The sequence below is a fragment of the Anoplolepis gracilipes genome, chromosome 14 (genome assembly GCF_047496725.1).
Source record: "Anoplolepis gracilipes chromosome 14, ASM4749672v1, whole genome shotgun sequence".
NCBI classification, from domain to species: domain Eukaryota; kingdom Metazoa; phylum Arthropoda; class Insecta; order Hymenoptera; family Formicidae; genus Anoplolepis; species Anoplolepis gracilipes.
This window is the reverse complement of record NC_132983.1, coordinates 5,643,225-5,660,990: the sequence shown is the minus strand read 5'-3', so window position 1 is coordinate 5,660,990 and position 17,766 is coordinate 5,643,225. Positions and strand designations below refer to the sequence as shown.

At 41.7% G+C, this 17,766-nt stretch overlaps 1 protein-coding gene across 5 annotated transcripts in view; it reads left to right on the top strand.

Annotated features, from left to right (window-relative positions):
• Window positions 1–492: 492 nt before the first annotated feature.
• The window catches only part of Eif4g (eukaryotic translation initiation factor 4 gamma), a 40,853-nt gene continuing 23,579 nt past the window's right edge, over window positions 493–17,766 (top strand). Inside the window, exons 1-2 of one of the 5 annotated variants that reach the window (XM_072906671.1) lie at window positions 1,443–1,583; window positions 15,993–16,506. In XM_072906671.1, the coding sequence (XP_072762772.1) occupies window positions 16,131–16,506 (376 nt within the window). In that variant the 5' untranslated portion in view covers window positions 1,443–1,583; window positions 15,993–16,130. Of the gene's footprint in view, window positions 1,584–4,294; window positions 4,695–14,233; window positions 14,647–15,525; window positions 16,507–17,766 lie in introns of those variants that run through there. The other 4 variants (XM_072906669.1, XM_072906668.1, XM_072906672.1 and 1 more) reach the window with 4 other exon arrangements.

Sequence of the window (17,766 nt, the reverse complement as noted above, 5' to 3'; positions counted from 1 at the left end):
CATAAAAATTAACAAAATAAAATAAAAATATAAAAAATAAACACATAAAACATGAAATAATAAATTGCTTTATTTTCATGAGAAAACATAATAATTAAACTACCATCACGAACATTATAACAAATTATTAAGGTGCTATTTCATGCTGATGCTCGACGCTCATTTTCAGCGTGAAAAGACACCACGTGACCAAAAATAAAAATACCAATTTGTCAATTTTGATCACGTGATCTGTTTTGACGTCAAAAATGAGCGTCGAGCGTCAACATGAAAAGGCACCTTTAGAGGGTCTTTAAAACTAGCCTAGGTCGAACGCGCCCGATTGGCTGCCGAATATAAGAATTTCTAGGATCTCGGTAGCAGCCGCCAATGAATAGGCTGGACGAAGCTCGTCGCACGACCAATGGGATATCGGAGCGACTCCAGCATTCTCATGTTCGCGATCGATCAAAAACCACACGTACTCGCGTCCCGCTCGCATTAAACCGGTGCGTTCGTGTGTCGCGTGTGTGTCGGCGGTACATATAAATTGATATAAATTATCAGGGAATTGTCGAGGAAGTGAGATTTGTTTTCTAGTACCTCTCCAGCTCTCTTTTCCACGACGTGAAAACGCCAGGCTACGGGATTAATCCCGTACTCGAGTATCTCCACGAAGGTCGCGGCAGAGTAAGTTATGCGAGCGGTCGAATACGCGTGCGGGTTTAGCTTACGCGCTTCTCCACGTTCCTAGACATTATTCAATCCGAGCCGTCGAGTAGCGTGATAGATATATAGCGCACGAGATATATAGACATATTTTTCCGCCGCGCGTGTCCCTCGTCGCGTGGCCAGCGATCGCGCCAAGTGACAGCGTAATCGCACGCGGTGAAGAATCTCATCTTCTCCGCGTGTGAGGAATCGGACGACGCGAACCTCGAAGGATCCACGAAGATTGACAAGAAGGACGAGAAGAAGAAGAAGTCGGCGCCTCGTGGAAGAGACATACACGCGGGCCCACAACATCGCCCGCCCCTCTCCCCCCACCCGCTCTCCTCCTCCTCCTCCTCCTCCTCTCCTCCTTCTCCTCCTCCTCCGTCGATAGTCGTGCAGATCGCACGATCCGAACGCGTGACGGCAAATCCACGGTCCCTCACCTACAGATAAATATACGCACGTATTCTGCACAACATTCTACCCCTCGAGAGAGAGAGAGAGAGAGACAGAGACGGCGCGTGTAAGACTCCGACACCGTCGTGGCGACCTGGCAAAACACGTGGGGAAAATAGCCGATACCTATGAGTGCAAACCGCATAAGACGGCAGGCTTCTAAGGACAGTACGCACGAGGGAGGCCCACGCCTGCGATGAGCATGCCGACGAAGGGGAGCAAGCACCACCACCTGTCCCATCACCAGCAACATCATCAGCAACACCATCCGCAGCAGCAGCAGCAACAACCGCCGCCGCCGCCCGCGTCCCAGCAACAACAGGCTCATCACGCTACCTCGCATCAACATCAGATCATCCTTAATCAGCCCGTTGTACACTCCCCGCAGACCTACAGCGCTGTCGTCACCACGAATACCCGTTTCCTGAATACCGGTGAGTCTCGCTTCATTATTTTGCTATCGAAATATATATATATTTTTTTTTCTTTGTTGTTATTCTCTCTTTTTCTCGCTTCTTAAGTCTTTTGCGACTCGCAAGGAATTGCAAGGTGTCTACGTCCGCAACATTATATACTGTCGGTCTCGTCTCGGATTAATTAGACGTGGCATCGATACGTAGATCTAGATGTACGTATATAAATATATATATATATATATATATATATATATATATATATTTTAATCGTCGAGAACGCACGGGTATTTATTACGTCTACAAATTATGTCTACGATTCTTCCTCGCTTCCTCCTCCCTCCTTCCCTCCCTCCCTCCCTCTCGCCCTCGATGGTGTTACCGTGGCGCGTGCATTCCGTGGAAAAGTGTTATTTGAGGTTAGGACGAGACCACGCGGCATGTGACTATATGCGTGCCGCGAGAAAACGGGAACGACGAACGACGTCCTTCGCGTCACGCGTGTTTTTCTTTTTTTTTTTCTCTATTTCTCTCTCTCTCTCTCTCTCTTCGTAGAACAACTAACCTATATATCCTTGCCACGAGGATGCGATTGTTTTTTTTTTTTTTTTTTTCTTATACGAATCGAACGAGAAAAAAAAGAATGTAATAATTTTATGCGTAGTTCGCGATCATTTTCCTCGGCGATTATACATACATATATATATATATATATATATATATATATACACGTATATGTAGCTGTACGTGAAAGCAAAACTATATTTTCCCCCGACGATATATATCGGCAAGTTGGACAACTCGGTTGTGCAAGTAGTACAGTCTAGCACAATGCTCCTTCCCTGGCTTCCGTAATCTCGTTAAAGCGGTTTCTCGCAGTTAGCATAGTGGTAGTAGTACTTGGTTATCAATGTGGCGCTTATCAATAGGAGCGAACATCTATTATCGATGAGCAGCGACGCACCGGAAATATTGTTTGTTTTTCCAAAGGTTTCGAAATACTTTTATACGTACTTTATTTAGATTGATTTATCGTGGAAGCAGATAAATGTATAGAAATTGTGAGAAATCTTATTCGAGAGATACATTGGTAGACACGCTTCTCTAAAAAGCCTTACGAAATATAATAGTGAATAAGATTTAAAAGAAAAGAAAAGAAAAATTGAGTCGAGAGTTGAATTCTGCTCGACTGTATATGCTTTCACTTTCCGTCTGGGGCTCTCTAATAATACGCGAATCGCGCCGCAATATGTTTTATCGATGCGATCGGTCGCTTATCAGCTGGCATTCGGTTATTATATGCCTCGATATCGCCCGACGTATCGCAAGATCGCGTGACACAGCCTCTTCCCGGGTTAGGTCCTCCCGACGTTTCCGTCGAAGCTCTCCTCTCCTTCGCCGAGACTTTTCGCCGCACGAAATATAAACGGGCCGGATAACAAGCGTGCGCGAATGGGGCGGGGGGAGAGGGGGGAGGGGAGGGGAGGAGGCGCGGCTACGATTGGCCGGCACGACGTGCAACAAACTGTTGAATCGCGCCTATTAAAAGCGGAGGTGGGAGATTGACAGAGGGGCTTCCTGCGTGTGCGAGAGTCGCGACGTAGCCGTCAATCGTCGAATAATCGAGGACCTGCCCCCGGTCCCGGGAAAGCGCGATGGATGTATATGAAAAAAATAAAAAAAAAAAAAAAAAAAAATACTCTTTGCGCGAGAGGGATAATTTAATCGAATAACCGAATATATACCGTTAAGAATTTCTCACCGAATACCGTTTTCATTTGTACCTGAAAGAGCACACGTGTTCTTCTCTTCCGAAAGGAATGCGTAAAAAATCTTGGGGGTTATTGCTATGCTAAATTTTCTTTTACCTGTTCCTCGAGGGAAAACGACATTTAAAGGAAGGCGGAATTCCGACAAGAATTTTGTGCGAGTCTATAGTATATATATTGTATATAGTAAAGTTATTCATCGTTGGACTCGTTAAAGAAATTTTACTAGTTTACGAGACACGATGAAAATTGTGCGCACATCTCTATTCTACATAATAATTAATCGGGATAGCGGGAAAGATCAATGGGTTTATTTCATTCTGAAATTCCGATGCACGCAATTATACACGAACGTGTGTTTAATTAAAATTAGGTTTCCAAAGCAGTAACGTATCGCTTCTGGATTTCACAAGAGAGAACGCTTTCTCTCTCTCTCTCTGGAAATTTTTTTACGAAATCGCCCATTCGCGTATATTTGAAAAGAAAATCGGCCAGGAATTCAGGCCAGGACAGGTATTTTTTTTTTCCCCCCTCGGGAAAGCGCGCGAGGAAAAGAAGCGACGATTAAAAAAAGGTCGAAGTCGATGAGGAAACGTCACGTCGCGTCGCAGGTCGCAGGGATAAGACGTAAGAAGTAAGAAGGCCGAAGTGTGGCGAGGCCGACCGAACGGGCCGCTTCGGCTGGTACATGTGGCAATCGGCCGCCGCGCGGTATAGTCGGCCGACAGGCCTCATTGTCATTCCTTCTCCCGTTTTGTCGTGCGTACGTCGAGGTACGATTGTCGCGAGTGCGCGTGTCGAAAGACGAATACTCGCGAGAGGCTCTAGATTTTTTCCTTTTTTTTTTCTTCCCTCCCCGATCGTCGAGGGCGCGATTAAGTTGGCGCGCGCGTGACCGGGTGTCCGGTCGCTACTAACGTGCCCGAAAACGTCGCTCGGGAAAGAAAGATAGATAGATAGATAGAGAGAAAGAGAGATACTATACCGTCTCTCCGATCCGTTCTCCGCACACGGCGGAGGTTATATAATTTCCTCGAAGCGTTCTCTTTCGCGTCTGGGTCTATGGTATAACCATAGGGTATCGCGCAAAGTCAACATCGAGGATCGGGGTAATCTCGTTTCCGTTTCTCTCGTTCTATCTTTTTCCGCGCACTCTCGGCACACCCGTTACATAGGGCCCCGCTACATGCGACCGCGTGTGTCACCGTGCATCGCCGACGAAGGGGCGGACAGGGGGTGTATAACGCCGATAGACATGTGCCCGATCTGACGTATCCCACCGTCCGCGTATCCATCCGTCCAGCGCAAACGGTCACGAGGAAGCAGACGTTAACGCCGACGGCGGAGATGTCCTCGTTGATGGGTAAGTTATCAGCGCGCCCACGTCTCGCATTGCCGACGTTTATTATTCGCCGATCTTTCGAAGAAACGGGGATGAATTCTCCTTTTCCTCGAGGACTTCCGTACTTGGCGCCGGTCATTATATTGCCCGAGCGTTTGCCGAGCACGACGTTATCAACGTCACGTTTTTAGCCGACCGGGGGGTGTTACGTCGCGCAAATTGTTGTCGTCGCGACTTCCGGGAGATGTCGCGCGGCGTCCGATCGCCAGCCACGTGACACTCGTCTTTCGCCGATCCGTCCAACGTTTTTTAGACGATCAATATATATCTCGAGAGATCCGCACGCTCGCATGCGATAGATACTTCATGGTAAACACGTGTCATTCTATTTAACTCTACGAGAGATATGTCGGTTCCGCTTCTTTTGAATTTTTATCCTACAGATTTCAACGTTGTTTGCTGAATAACGGTTTTTTTTTTTTTTTTTTTTTTTCTTACATTTACGAATCTATAAGTCTTCTTCTTCTTTCTCGAGTCGATGAAGAGAAATCATATTTTATAAATACCTTTGCTTGAACAGAGTGTATACTCTGTAGAAAAACATGGAAAGTCTAGAATTCTTAGGGAATTTTTTTTTTTTTTTTTTTTTTTCTTTTCAAAAAATTTTCTTGGATAATTTGACTCTTACTGTAAATCAGAAATATATATTTTTTTAATTTTAAAAAATGAAAATGTTATGAAAGTTAAAAATTGTTGTCTTAACAAAAACTATTTAGTTTTTTTTTTTTTTTTTTCAGTAGTTTTATAAGTCTAGCACTTGAAATTTAAATGGCGTTGCGTTATAATTAGAAAACACGCGCAATAAAAAAATTAATTTTAAAAAATTGCAGCAAAAAATATTCTCTTTAATATGAAACTTTGAACAAAAATATCTGAAATATGAGAGAATTAGTTTGCAAAATTTGAGTAGATGTTCCATTGAGTAATGGTTTTTTTTTTTTTTTTTTTGTAAATGTACATGTATTATATATTTGTCGTTCACGAACTTGACATCTTATCTCGTTGCCGATAAGAATAATATCTGAATTTTAATCGATAGTTGAGGAAGGTTTTCGAGAATTTTTTCGAGAAAATCTCGACACGTTTGTTTCATAACGGAAAAGAAACGACGTGCCGTTAAGCGAAGCGTCTGCTTGAGATCTCGTCAAGGTCTCGTCGACAGTCACGTCTCGTTGAGTAAGGAACTCGCTGCAAAGGGCGTCGCGGATGAAATTGCATAACTCGCGCGAGCCAATCAAATCGAGCGCGACAGCTAAGTCTAGTTGTAGTTTTACGGCTTGAGATTACTTCTTACACTTTGTAACACGCGTATTGCTTTTTTTTTTGTTCTCTTTTGCTAAATAAAGTAGAGCGCAGATCTGTTGGAGTGATTTATCGTACATAGAAATTTTTAATATTTTCGAGCCAAAACGAGAAGGTTTTTGATTGACGTTATCCAGCCCCGTTCATTGCAAATATTTATAGCACGTATGTATTTTCGGCTTAAGTTTGATCGACGAGATACGACACGTTCTTTTCGTCGTAACACATTGACGATTTAAATTCACACTTTATTTTTACCTCCTGTGCAAAAGAAAAGAATTAAGAAATAATGAAATTATTATTATATAAATGGTTAAGATTGAAAAGAAGAAAGAATTTTATTTTTACTGGTTCTTTCTCTGCCAATGTTAGCCAGTATCTTTCTCGATGAGTATTTGAATAAATTGTTAATTAAGTAATGAGTGGTCGATTAGTAAATTAATTTTAAGACTTAATCCTGCGACATGTGCCAAACGTTGTTCCGTCCATTCGAACTACTAATGACGACGAATTGGAAATCTAATTTCTCGAAATCTTTAATTATTGTACGCTACCCTAAAACGCACAATAGAAAAAAATAAAAGTACGAAACAGAATATAGTAAAATTTATTGTTGCCCTTTTAAGGCCTGACGGCGCATTTTTCTTAAACCATTGGGGAAAACTATGCATTCTTTTCTGAGGTGTATTGTATATATATATGTTTTTTTTTTAGAGAGCAGGCAACTGTGCCTATACCTTTTAGATAGCCGGATTATCAGCATTAGCTAATCTCTTGGCTTAAAAAAAATCTTATCAAGTTTTTTTTATTTTTTTTTTATCTAAAGGATAAGAATGACACATGTAAAACGAATGTCATTCGAAACGTAAATGGATTATCGAATTTTTGCACTTAGTCGTGTATTTGACGGATAAAGTGTAAAAAAAATTTCTTTTTTTTTCCCGTCTTTTAATATTTCTCAATTAAAATAGCGTCTTATATATCCTTTTTTTTCTTTTCTCCCACGCGATTCCCTCGTCAATCGGAATTTACTCGAAAGACTCGTAAAGAAATTAAAAAAAAAAAAAAAAAAAAAAAAAAAATCGATATTGAAATTTACTTGTCGCGAGTAACGAGGCTCGCGGACGACGCGACGACAGGTGAAAGGGCCGGTCCGCGACGACCGCGTGCAGATTCGAATCGAAGCCGAGGAAGACGTAGAACCGGCAGAAAATGCGCATTCCTGGCAAGGCCGCTCGCTCGGAGAAAGAGGCCAGCGAACATCCGGGGAGAAACTAACCGTACTTTACTCGCTCGCTTCTACCGATCCCTCCCTTCCCCCCCCCCCGCTCCCCCCTCTCTCTCTCTCTCTCTCTCTCGGTCTTGCCAGACGATTATTTTACGGTTACATTGCACAGATCATCGGATTATTTAGATTACAGAGCGCGCTTTTTCATTATCCTCGCATTCGTTTTCGTCGATACGCACACCTCTGCGGGGAACGTAATTTTGCTCGCTTATTTTTCGATCGCTATCGTTTTCAAGTAACGAGTTTTTTTTTTTTTTTTTTTTTTTTTTTTTTTTCTTTTCCACAGCAGAAAGAGACATTTATGTGAAATTCTTTCGTCAACATCTATATATAAGCTTATTTCTCGCGTTCGTATTACGAACAGGTGTTACAAGTAAATTTTTTTTCGTGCGGTTTCTTCGATCTACGGATTCGTTACGGGAATTACGTACAAGTGCATTGCGTGTAAGAAAATAGCTTGTTGCTTTGAACGAAGAACAAAACTACTTTCCAGACCGGTTAATCCGGCTGTGAGATTCAATGAAAACATAGGATATTTTTAATAAAATATCGAGAGGGTTTTAGACGCAAGACGGAAAGAAATTGTGATTGCCGAAAATTTCATATTTTTATATTTTTAATATTTTACCAGGCCTTCGTTAAAATTGCTCCGGATTAAACTGTTCTTCGATTTACATATTCGGCTGTTGTTGGCGGTTGAGTCGCACGCGCTAGCATTGTGACATTTAGCACAGTGTGCGAGGCGCACTGGCCATTCCATTGAACCAGCTTCTAAACACAGTTCCTGGTAGAAAGCGCACTTTTACGCCACGCGACTGGATAACTTTTTGATTTTGGCATTCTCTTTAAAACATTAATGCCCACAATCTCGCGCCATCATACGTTATTTTATTAATCCTTGTCTCACGATGGTGAAATGAAATTTTAAAATTTATCATTTCTCTGATAATCTCAAAATGTCTATTTTTCTGTCAATATTGCTTTTGACACTTGAAGATTGCAACAGGCGAAAAAAAATTTACACGTATATAAATCAAACAACAGTTTTATTCGAGCAGTTGTAACAAGAGTCGTAAAATATCAGAAATATAATCAAGTTTTTTTTCTTTCCAGAAGGAGTAATTTCTCGAAGGCATCTTGACAGTATTTCGAGAAATTCTATTTTGTTGGAATTGTACGTTTTTTTTTTTTTTTTTTTTTTCTACAGTTATTGATAATTTAGAAAGTAGTTTTGTTTTTTGTTTAAGAATTTTCCTATTTCCAAAATAATAAATTAAATATCGTCCAAATGTCTCTCGAAAGATTAGAAGCTTATGGTTTGTTAAAACGGTTGACAGATTAACAATAGGGGTTCGTTCGTCAAAATGTTTGTACTTTTGGCTCATTGTCAGAATAAGAAGAGAAGTTTATTTTCCGAATATAAAACTTTTATTATCCCGAATACAATAAGCTTCTTATTTAGGATAAAACTTTTAAATCGGTTTATTTGTAGAAAGTAAATCTATTATGTAGTGAAAGATGGGCATGGGAATAATGGATCATGCGTATATCTCTTGCGATTCTTATATTGAATAAAATATTTGCACAAATCACTATATTGCCGATTAAGAAGCGGATGTTATCAGGTCGACGAAATAGTCTCGTCACTTCCGCTTCAGCTTCGTTTCGCTGCGTGCACGATATTAATTACTTACGCGTATCTTAATTAGCGTTACATATTTGTGGATTTCACTTTAGAGAGAGAGAGAGATGTTACAGAAAATTTGAAGTGACGTTTATTAAATATACAGGGTGTTCCATTTTAATTCCTCCAGTCGAATATCTCGAAAACCAAGCCTGGGAGAGAAAAATGTTTCAGGCAAAAGTTGTATGGTTTCGAGGGGGCCATAAGATGGTACCATTGGTCTGACCTTGAAGAGTCATTTGAAGGTCACCTCAATTTTTTTAAACGGCACCCCCTATTTTTTGTTACATATTCTTGTAGCTGACTTGGAGTGCTTTCCAAAACACTATGATAAAATGTTTTTTCATTAAACACTTTTCGAGTTATGAGGCTTCAAAGTTGCAATATCTTGACATAAAATACAAGATATCTCGTAAAATATTCATTTCTCGATTATCTTACCCTAATACTTTTATGCACAGAATAATCAGACGAATCAATTGGCTTAGTGTTTTGGAAAGCTCTCGAGATAAGCTACAAGAATATGCAAAAATATATAGGGTGTTCCATTTAAGAAATTCAAAATGACCTTCACGTGACCTTCACGTGACTCTTCAAGGTCAAACTAATGGCAACCATCTTACGTCCCCCTAGAAACCATACAATTTTTGTCTGAAACATTTTTCCAAATTTTCCATATTTTTCAAGATATTTCACTGGAGGAATTAAAATGGGATACCTTGTATATTTTAAATGACATTTATTTTATTCTATCGATAAATTATCTCGTTATAATTATTTTTTATTATTATATTCTGCTTATACGAGCCTCTGGATATTCTCACCATGTGTACGGTGACTTTCTGCTCTTTACCAACAGAGAAGTTTCTGCAGAATAGTTTCTCAGTTAGCGGTATGGCAGCGCGAGACGCGCATTTTCCACCTTGCGCTTTGCACCTTTTGCAAATCTCATCCCGGACAATGTTAATTACCGATGAATCGTCCAAATTTCGCGATTTAAATCACAAAATCGCAAAATGCAATTTATCCTGACAAAGTCGACGCGAGGAAGCCGGGAAAGGGGAAGGAAGGCAGGCTTCCTCTCCCGACGTATGTCATCGAGACGCGGTCGTTGCTCGGTCGTTGATGACCACGGTGGTGGTGTCGTTTTGCGTAGGTTTGGGGATGTCCGGGGTCGTTTGAGGGTTAGCGACGCAGGATAGCGAGAGGGAGACGACGACGACGACGACGAACGTCCGCAACGAGCGAGGGTGGTAGGTCGTTGCCCGGGGAGGGGGGAAGGGGGGAGAGGGGGGGAAGAAAGCCGGTAAATATCGACCCTTCTCTCCTTCGCGTAGACTCTCCGTCTCCCACATCCAGACATTTGTCGGTGCGTAAAACCCTCCTCTACCTCCTCCTGGTGCGTCTTCCTCTCTCTCTCGCGTTCTCTTCCGCTCTATTCATTCTCTCTCCCACTTTTCACGGGCTGCTAACCTACCGAACACCCACATAAAGAGAGAGAGAGAGAGAGAGAGAGAGAGACATCGAGAGTTCACACATTACTGCTCGACACCCCACGAGGTTTCTACCTTTCCAAGGTCAACGGCTCGACGGCTTGACGACCCTTGAAAAAACAATTTCTTTTTTTTTTTTTTTTTGTCAGATTGTGCCTCTGTTCCCGGCACCTTTTGTGAAATCAAGCGAACAGTTGATCTATTACATCGGCGATAAAAAAATTCGATGATTTACTTATTCTACTTATTGTTAGATAAAAATCTCGCTCTAGGTAAAATCCGTTTGCACGACAGTCGCCGGATATATTCTCGGTATGACTCAGTAGGCTATATGTTTTTCGTGCGAGGACTTTGAACCTCCTCTCGTCTGGCTGAGAGCTTCGGGTCGAGACAGCCGAAGGTTGCGCGAGGTTACAGATCCGCCGTCTCGTCCATCCCCCTTCTTCTTCTCCGGTAATCTTCATCTGCTCCTGAAATTCACGTGAAAGACGGTCTTATAAAATTGAGCGAGAATATTCGAAAAGTCTCTGGTGGAAAGTTTTCGAAAAGCAGGTAACATTCGTCCCACACGTTTCCTAACAACGAGCAGTTGGAAAAGGAAATTAAGATAGGAAGAAGATAAAAGAAGACTAAGACCAGTGAGACCTGATGCTCATTTTTCTCCAATTCTACAAGGTCATTTTCACCCTTGACGACTAAACAGTACAATACTTTTTCGAAAAAAATCCCCGCGAGATATCGTAGACCTTTCTTCTTCAGATACGAAAATTCAAATAATTTTATACAGAACAAGCCAATGATACCGTCCACCCCCCGCATTATCTTTCGCCGCGACGATTATAAGAATTGTGAAGGAACCGACAAACGTCGGAGATGATCGGTGGCGATGACTATTTTTTTGTTTTTTTTTTACTCTTACCCGCGTGAGATGTAGGTCACGCGGGTCATGCGATATATATCCCCCATCTCGCACCTATCCTAGAGGCGGTGAATCTAGGCTGTGGGCAGCGCCGGGTGCATATAGGTATCGATCGGTTCACGACGGTGCTGCAGCTTGGCCTGGTGCACTGGCGAAACTGGGTTATCACCTCACCTACGCGGCCAATTCGCGAATCTGCCTCCCCTTCGCCTCTCCAGGACCTCTCTCTCTCTCTCTCTCTTTTTCTGTTTCATCTGCCACCTTCGTACACGCGCCCTTCGATATCCGTCCCACGTACGCCCCGCTCTAGTGCATCTTCGCGGAATTCGCTCGACTCGGTCATACATCTACTTGCACTTTCTCGTTATCGCCACGAGAATCGTCCTTAATTTTCTCTCTCTGTCTCTCTCTTAATCGCATTACCGGGATACTCGGTGATTTCTTTTCTTATGACTTATCGAAAGATTAAATAATGAAATATATATAGCTTCTCTGAAATGGACTTTCTAATATCTAGTCAAGGGAGATTATATTTTTCTTCCGTTCGTTATATCTAGTCTCTGGTATTTTTAGTCTAAAAATAAAAGAGCTTCAAAGTTAGGGATTTACGGATTTCATAAAAATAATATTCTAATATAGAATATATATATATATATATATATATATATATATATATATATATATATATATTATAAATATATAAACATGAGAGAGATAATTTTTTTAAAATTTTGATCATTTAAATTAACGTAATATATCGAAAACCAATAATAATTTCCAAGTCAAACATAATTCGAATCTTTTCGATCGAAGTAAATAAAATGCTATCACCTTTATTCTAACCGTTGAGACCTGTTTATGTGAACGTACATACGTTTCTGTGTTAAAGCAAAATAAATTCTATATAAATATAAGAAAACCGTTACACCTTTCTTTTCGGGGGGAAGAAAGGGGAGAGAGAACAAAGTTGAAAATTTATAGAAAACAACCGTTACAAGATAATATGAAGATAAATTGCTTTTACAAAGTAAAAATGACCTTTGTGAAAAAGGAAATAAAATGTATTTATTTACGATATGACAATAGCCAACATCTGTAGTTTAGATTGACAAGAACAATAAATTTAAAGAACCTTTGAAATTATTATTACTAAGAATAATATATATATTCTGAAGAATGACTTGAGTTGAAACTCGCTGCAGGATACAAGATTAGAATTCAATGGGGCAAAAATAAGAAAAGAAAAGAAAAGAATAGTGAAAATTAGTCAAATAAAAAAAAGAATTCTATATATTGTTCTTGACAATTTTAAATTATAAATGTCGACGATACAACTATTGTTGTATTGTAGATACATTTTCTCCCTTTAGACAAGGGTGACTTTTATTAGAGTTGAACATTTATTAAATTTAACATTTTTACAGATACTGTAAATAATATATAATTATATAAATTTAAGAGCTTTGATGAATAAATTATTACTTGAAAATTTTCTCTCAATGTTTGAGACAAAAATTAATATTAAATATTCAAATGTTAGTAAAAAATATGAAAGAAAAAAACATTATCCTTTTAAATAAAATTCTACTATGCAATGTTTAGCTCGGCAAATTTAATTGCATGCGTGCCGTCGTTCATCTCATATATGCGACACGCATATATAAGATGAATGGAAAACTAATTACAAGGACATAATAAGTTTGCAAAGTCGGAAAAAAACATTTATAGATATTCCATACATGCATATTGTAATTTTTATGAGATGTTTATAATTAGTGGAAAATTAATTAAACAATTAATTAACAAGTTCCGCAGTGTGTTATATTAATTATTATATTACTATTTAGTAATTAGTATTTATATATACACGTTTGTTAAATATACAAGCCGTATATTGCGTCTCAAAAAAAAAAAGAGACAAACTCGATTCTGTTTTTTATATAATATAATTTCTGTGGAATTTAATTCTTAGTATAGTTTCTCAACAAATTACGCATATATTATGTATACATTATAAGTAGCAAGTACGCTATGTATATCGTGATAAAAAGTGATTTAGGAACAAGATTCATTCTTTCTATAATTTTCACTTATAAATTTAATAGCTTTTTCTTTTTGAATATTTATTCCAATTAGTATTTTTAGATCAATAATTATTTTTATGCGGGAATTACTTCTCCGAATATAGTATGAGATAAATTAATACCTATATTTATGTTGAAAAATTATTTCATCTACAATTTTAATGTACGCAATTTTAATATTTACCGATAGGGATGAAGAGGAAAAATTTCCAACAAATTAATGTTATTAAATTATTAATCAAATTCTTTGTTTAAAAAATTGACATATTTTCCATATTTCGATGCAGAAACAAAATCCGTGAGAAGAAGAAATGTGTCGCATACGATTAGGTTTTTATGCGGGAATTACTTTGTCGAATATAGGTACGATAAATTAATATATTTATGTCGAAAAATTATTTTATCTACAATTTGAATATTCACCGATGGGGATGAGGAGGAAAAATTTCCAACAAATTAATGTTATTAAATAATTAATCAAATTGTTCGTTAAAAAAATTGCCACGTCTTTCATATTTCGAAACAAAATCCGTGAGAAGAAGAAATGTGTCGCATACGGCTAGGTTTTTCTAATGATGGCAAGATTATTTCCGAGTATCTCGAAAGGAATCGGTAGGGAGGCAACATATACTGCATATACGCACTTTGCTGCAGCAAAGAGTGGGGGGAGGGGCTTCCAGAGACGTTATACGTCCCTGAACATTATTGGTCGCAGATGGCGCTAGGGCCGAACACGGTGATTCGTAGGTCCGTGCCGTTGCGGGTAGGACCATCAGTCCAACGTAGCGTCCCTTAAATAAGGGTACGCTCTCGTCGGCGTGGAAGTTGAGATTGTGTCGTTCGAGTAGCGCGGACCGAGCCTGGTCGCAACGAAAAAGAAAAGAAAGGAAGAAAAAAAAAAAAAAAAACACTTAGTGTCGCGAGAGAGGGAACCCGCGGCCGCGCATCTTGATGCTGCGTGTCGGAAAACGACGCCGACGACGCCGTTCGACATCGTGATATATACCAGTCACGGTTGTGCGTCGTAGTCGCACGTGTGTGTGTGTGCACGCGTGTGTACATGTATACGTGCGTGCTGCGGACGTGTGTGCGGGTGGCGATCGCGGCCAGCGTGCTTCGATTCTTCAACAGACGCATCCATCGGTAAATCTTTTCTCTCTTTTCCTCCGCGTGTATGTGTGTGTCTGTGTGTGTGTGTGTGTGTGTGTGTTGTGTGCGCGCGCGTGCACGCGCATCCCGACGAGACACTCGGGCAAGAGTTGACGACGGTGCGCGCGCTTCGGCACTTTTCGGCGCGCGGCCGAACGCTCCCGATCGCGGCGCGAGAGACAACAGTAGCTTCTCGGCACTCGGCGCAAGAGGCGAGGCGAGGCGAGGCAGAGGGGGGAGGCGGGACGCGGGACGACGGGAAAAAATAGTTACGTTATATATACTGTGGTGTTTGGCGCGTAGACGACGACGATAACGTATTGGGGCGCCCCGGGCCCTCTTGGTGTTTGGGATTTTCGGCATCTCGGCGTGGTAAAATAACGCCGCTAAACACGGCGAGTGAGTTTTGCGGGCGCGAGTGTGGCGGGAGTGGGCGACACGCGAAGTGGGAGAGACGACGCCGGTCGAGCCTTAAATATCGATTTTGGACGAGGGCCGCGATAGAGAAAGAGAAGTCCGCCACGGCCCGTTCCGCCACCTATGCCAGGTATACAAGCCAGGACGTGCACGCGCGACGACAAAACAGAACGCGCAGCCGAGGTTTTTGACAGTCGTCGGGACGAGACCCTGAACCGCGTCGTTCTCGGCGCGGCGGTTCCCCTCGGATATATATATATATATATATATTTTCACTCGCCTCCTGGTGCTTCGGTGTGCAATAGATATCTCGATGCGAGTGAATTACGGCGCGCCTCCTTCGCTCGTCGGTGAGAAAAAAAAATCACGATCGCGCCACGACCACGTGTGTGTTTGATATATTTTCTTCTTTCTTTCTTTTTTTTTTTCCTCCCCCGCCCCCCTGCCGGACGACAGATTTGATATATCGCGAATTCTCCCTGGATCGATCTGTGAACGGCTACGCTTAATGCCGTGCGGGAGGAAACGCGCGACGAGAATCATCGTTCACCGAGGAAGGCGGAAATTCAGGTCTGTCGACCGAATGGACGACGAATAGACGATGTCACCATGGCGCGCCATTGCCGATTGTTAAGTTGACGGATCGCGATCTGTGTTGGTTAAGTACGGGCGAACCCCTTGCACTTCTCCAACTGTCGTAGCTTAAAGACGCGCGATTCAGTCGGGAGGAGAGGAATTCTCCGAGAAGCGTGAAGGAAAAAGGAAAAGACAAAAAGAAAAAGAAAAAGAAAAAAAAAAAAAAAAAAAAAAGAAATCTTGTCTGGCAAGAAAACGATATTCGGATTTCGCGACGATGCTCGCGACCACGTCCCTTCGCTGCATGTATCATTACGTAAAGACCTTTCGTCGAATTTCGTCGACAGCGTACAGTCATCTTTAACCCAGCGATCGTCATCGTGGAGCGATCCCCGGCCGAGAGGGAGTCGCGAGCGACGAGAGTCTCGCTGCGTGCGAGCGAGAAGCCGCCGAGGAGCAGCAACGGGCTGCTCGAGCAAGGAAGAATGGTTTCGAGATATGGCGTCTCGAAGGAGGGCACGGTGGGTGTCGCCGTCGGTACCTTAGCACCTATGCATTGTCTGCTGCCGCACTGTGGCGGTCCCCATCATCACCATCTCACGGCTTCGCATCCCGGTCAAAATCCGCAGCCAGGTCACAATCACCATGTGCATCCGGGCCATCAGCCTCAGCCGCCGCCGTCGCCGAGTCCTCACCTCAATCAACTGACGCATCCTCCCCTCACGGTCAACATCAGCCACCACCTCAACCATCATCATCATCAACACCAGCATCATCAGCAACAGCAGCAGCAACCGCAACAACAACCCCAGCAACAGCAGCAAACGCAAATGCCACCCCAATATCGAGTCGCTGCGAATAGTAAGTAAAAGAGAGAGCGTACAATTCTCCACATTGGCCCGCACGAGACCGGAAGGTTGTTCAATTTATATCGATTAGAGATCAACTGATTTTTTTTTTTCAACATAAATATTATTTCGCTTCTATAAGGAGAAAGTAATGGGACAAAAATATTATGACGAGCGCGCGATATCAGCCAGCAGACTATAATGTATATAAACAATCTTGACTTTACGTCGCTCCACGATATAGATCTCTCGTATATATTGGTTAATCTAATTATTTAGCAAACAGCAATAATAGTAGGCCGATAGTAGCGAGACGTTGGATGTGCGCCAAACAGCTGAGCGAATGTCAGTAAGAATATTTGTTGTCGATCTTTATCTAATTATTATTTACGCTATCAGGATTACCGGGCGGGATATTAAATCTTTCGAAATAATCCATCTCCAAGTCTCGAGAGTTCAGTTTTCTTACAATTATAATTTTCCTAATTACTCGCATGTATTCCAACATTTTTTGTTAATCAATCAATAATTTGGTGCGGAAAAAAAAAATGCCAAGCACGAAAGAATATTGTTGAGCGAAGAAAATGATCTTAATACTTCTGAATATTCGCTCGCGTCTTTTGAATTGAATTTTCTATCGGGTCATAAAGACTCGTTAAATCACTGTAATACAGTGTCGAGTTACGAGGACCGCGAGGATGATGATACTAGGACGGCAAATGCGTTTTAAATATTAGAGACTCGCCATGTGCGCGATAACGTGGACGCGTACGATGAAAGACAGACGATACCAGGTCCTTCAGATTTTAATCGGCATTTTGGACTTGCCCTCTTCCTCTTCGTATCGACCTGCTCGATTCCTACCGATAAAATGTACATTAATCGCGGCGGATTTTTCCCGACAACGTCGAAGAAAAGCTCGAGAAACCGCCAACTCTCGAAACGAGTCCGTTGACTCTGCCCCATCATGGACACGAAGACCTGGTGACTGATGGACTGGGGGAGCGCGCGGTTTACTGCCGCTCGTTTATTTATTATTCTCGACGGCTCCTCGTCGTCCTTGACTCGTCGCATATGACCTGCGCTAACGTAATTTCGAGAGACCCGGGGGCCCCTCTTCTCTTGTCGATCGTTGAACCTTTTTATTATCGCGCGGCCGCGACGACACCGACGTCCGAATATTGCGTATTTGTGGGCGCGCAATCATGGAACGGAATGATGCGAGGCGCGTTATTTTCGAGCGCACTCGGGATAGTTAATCTGACCCGGTAAC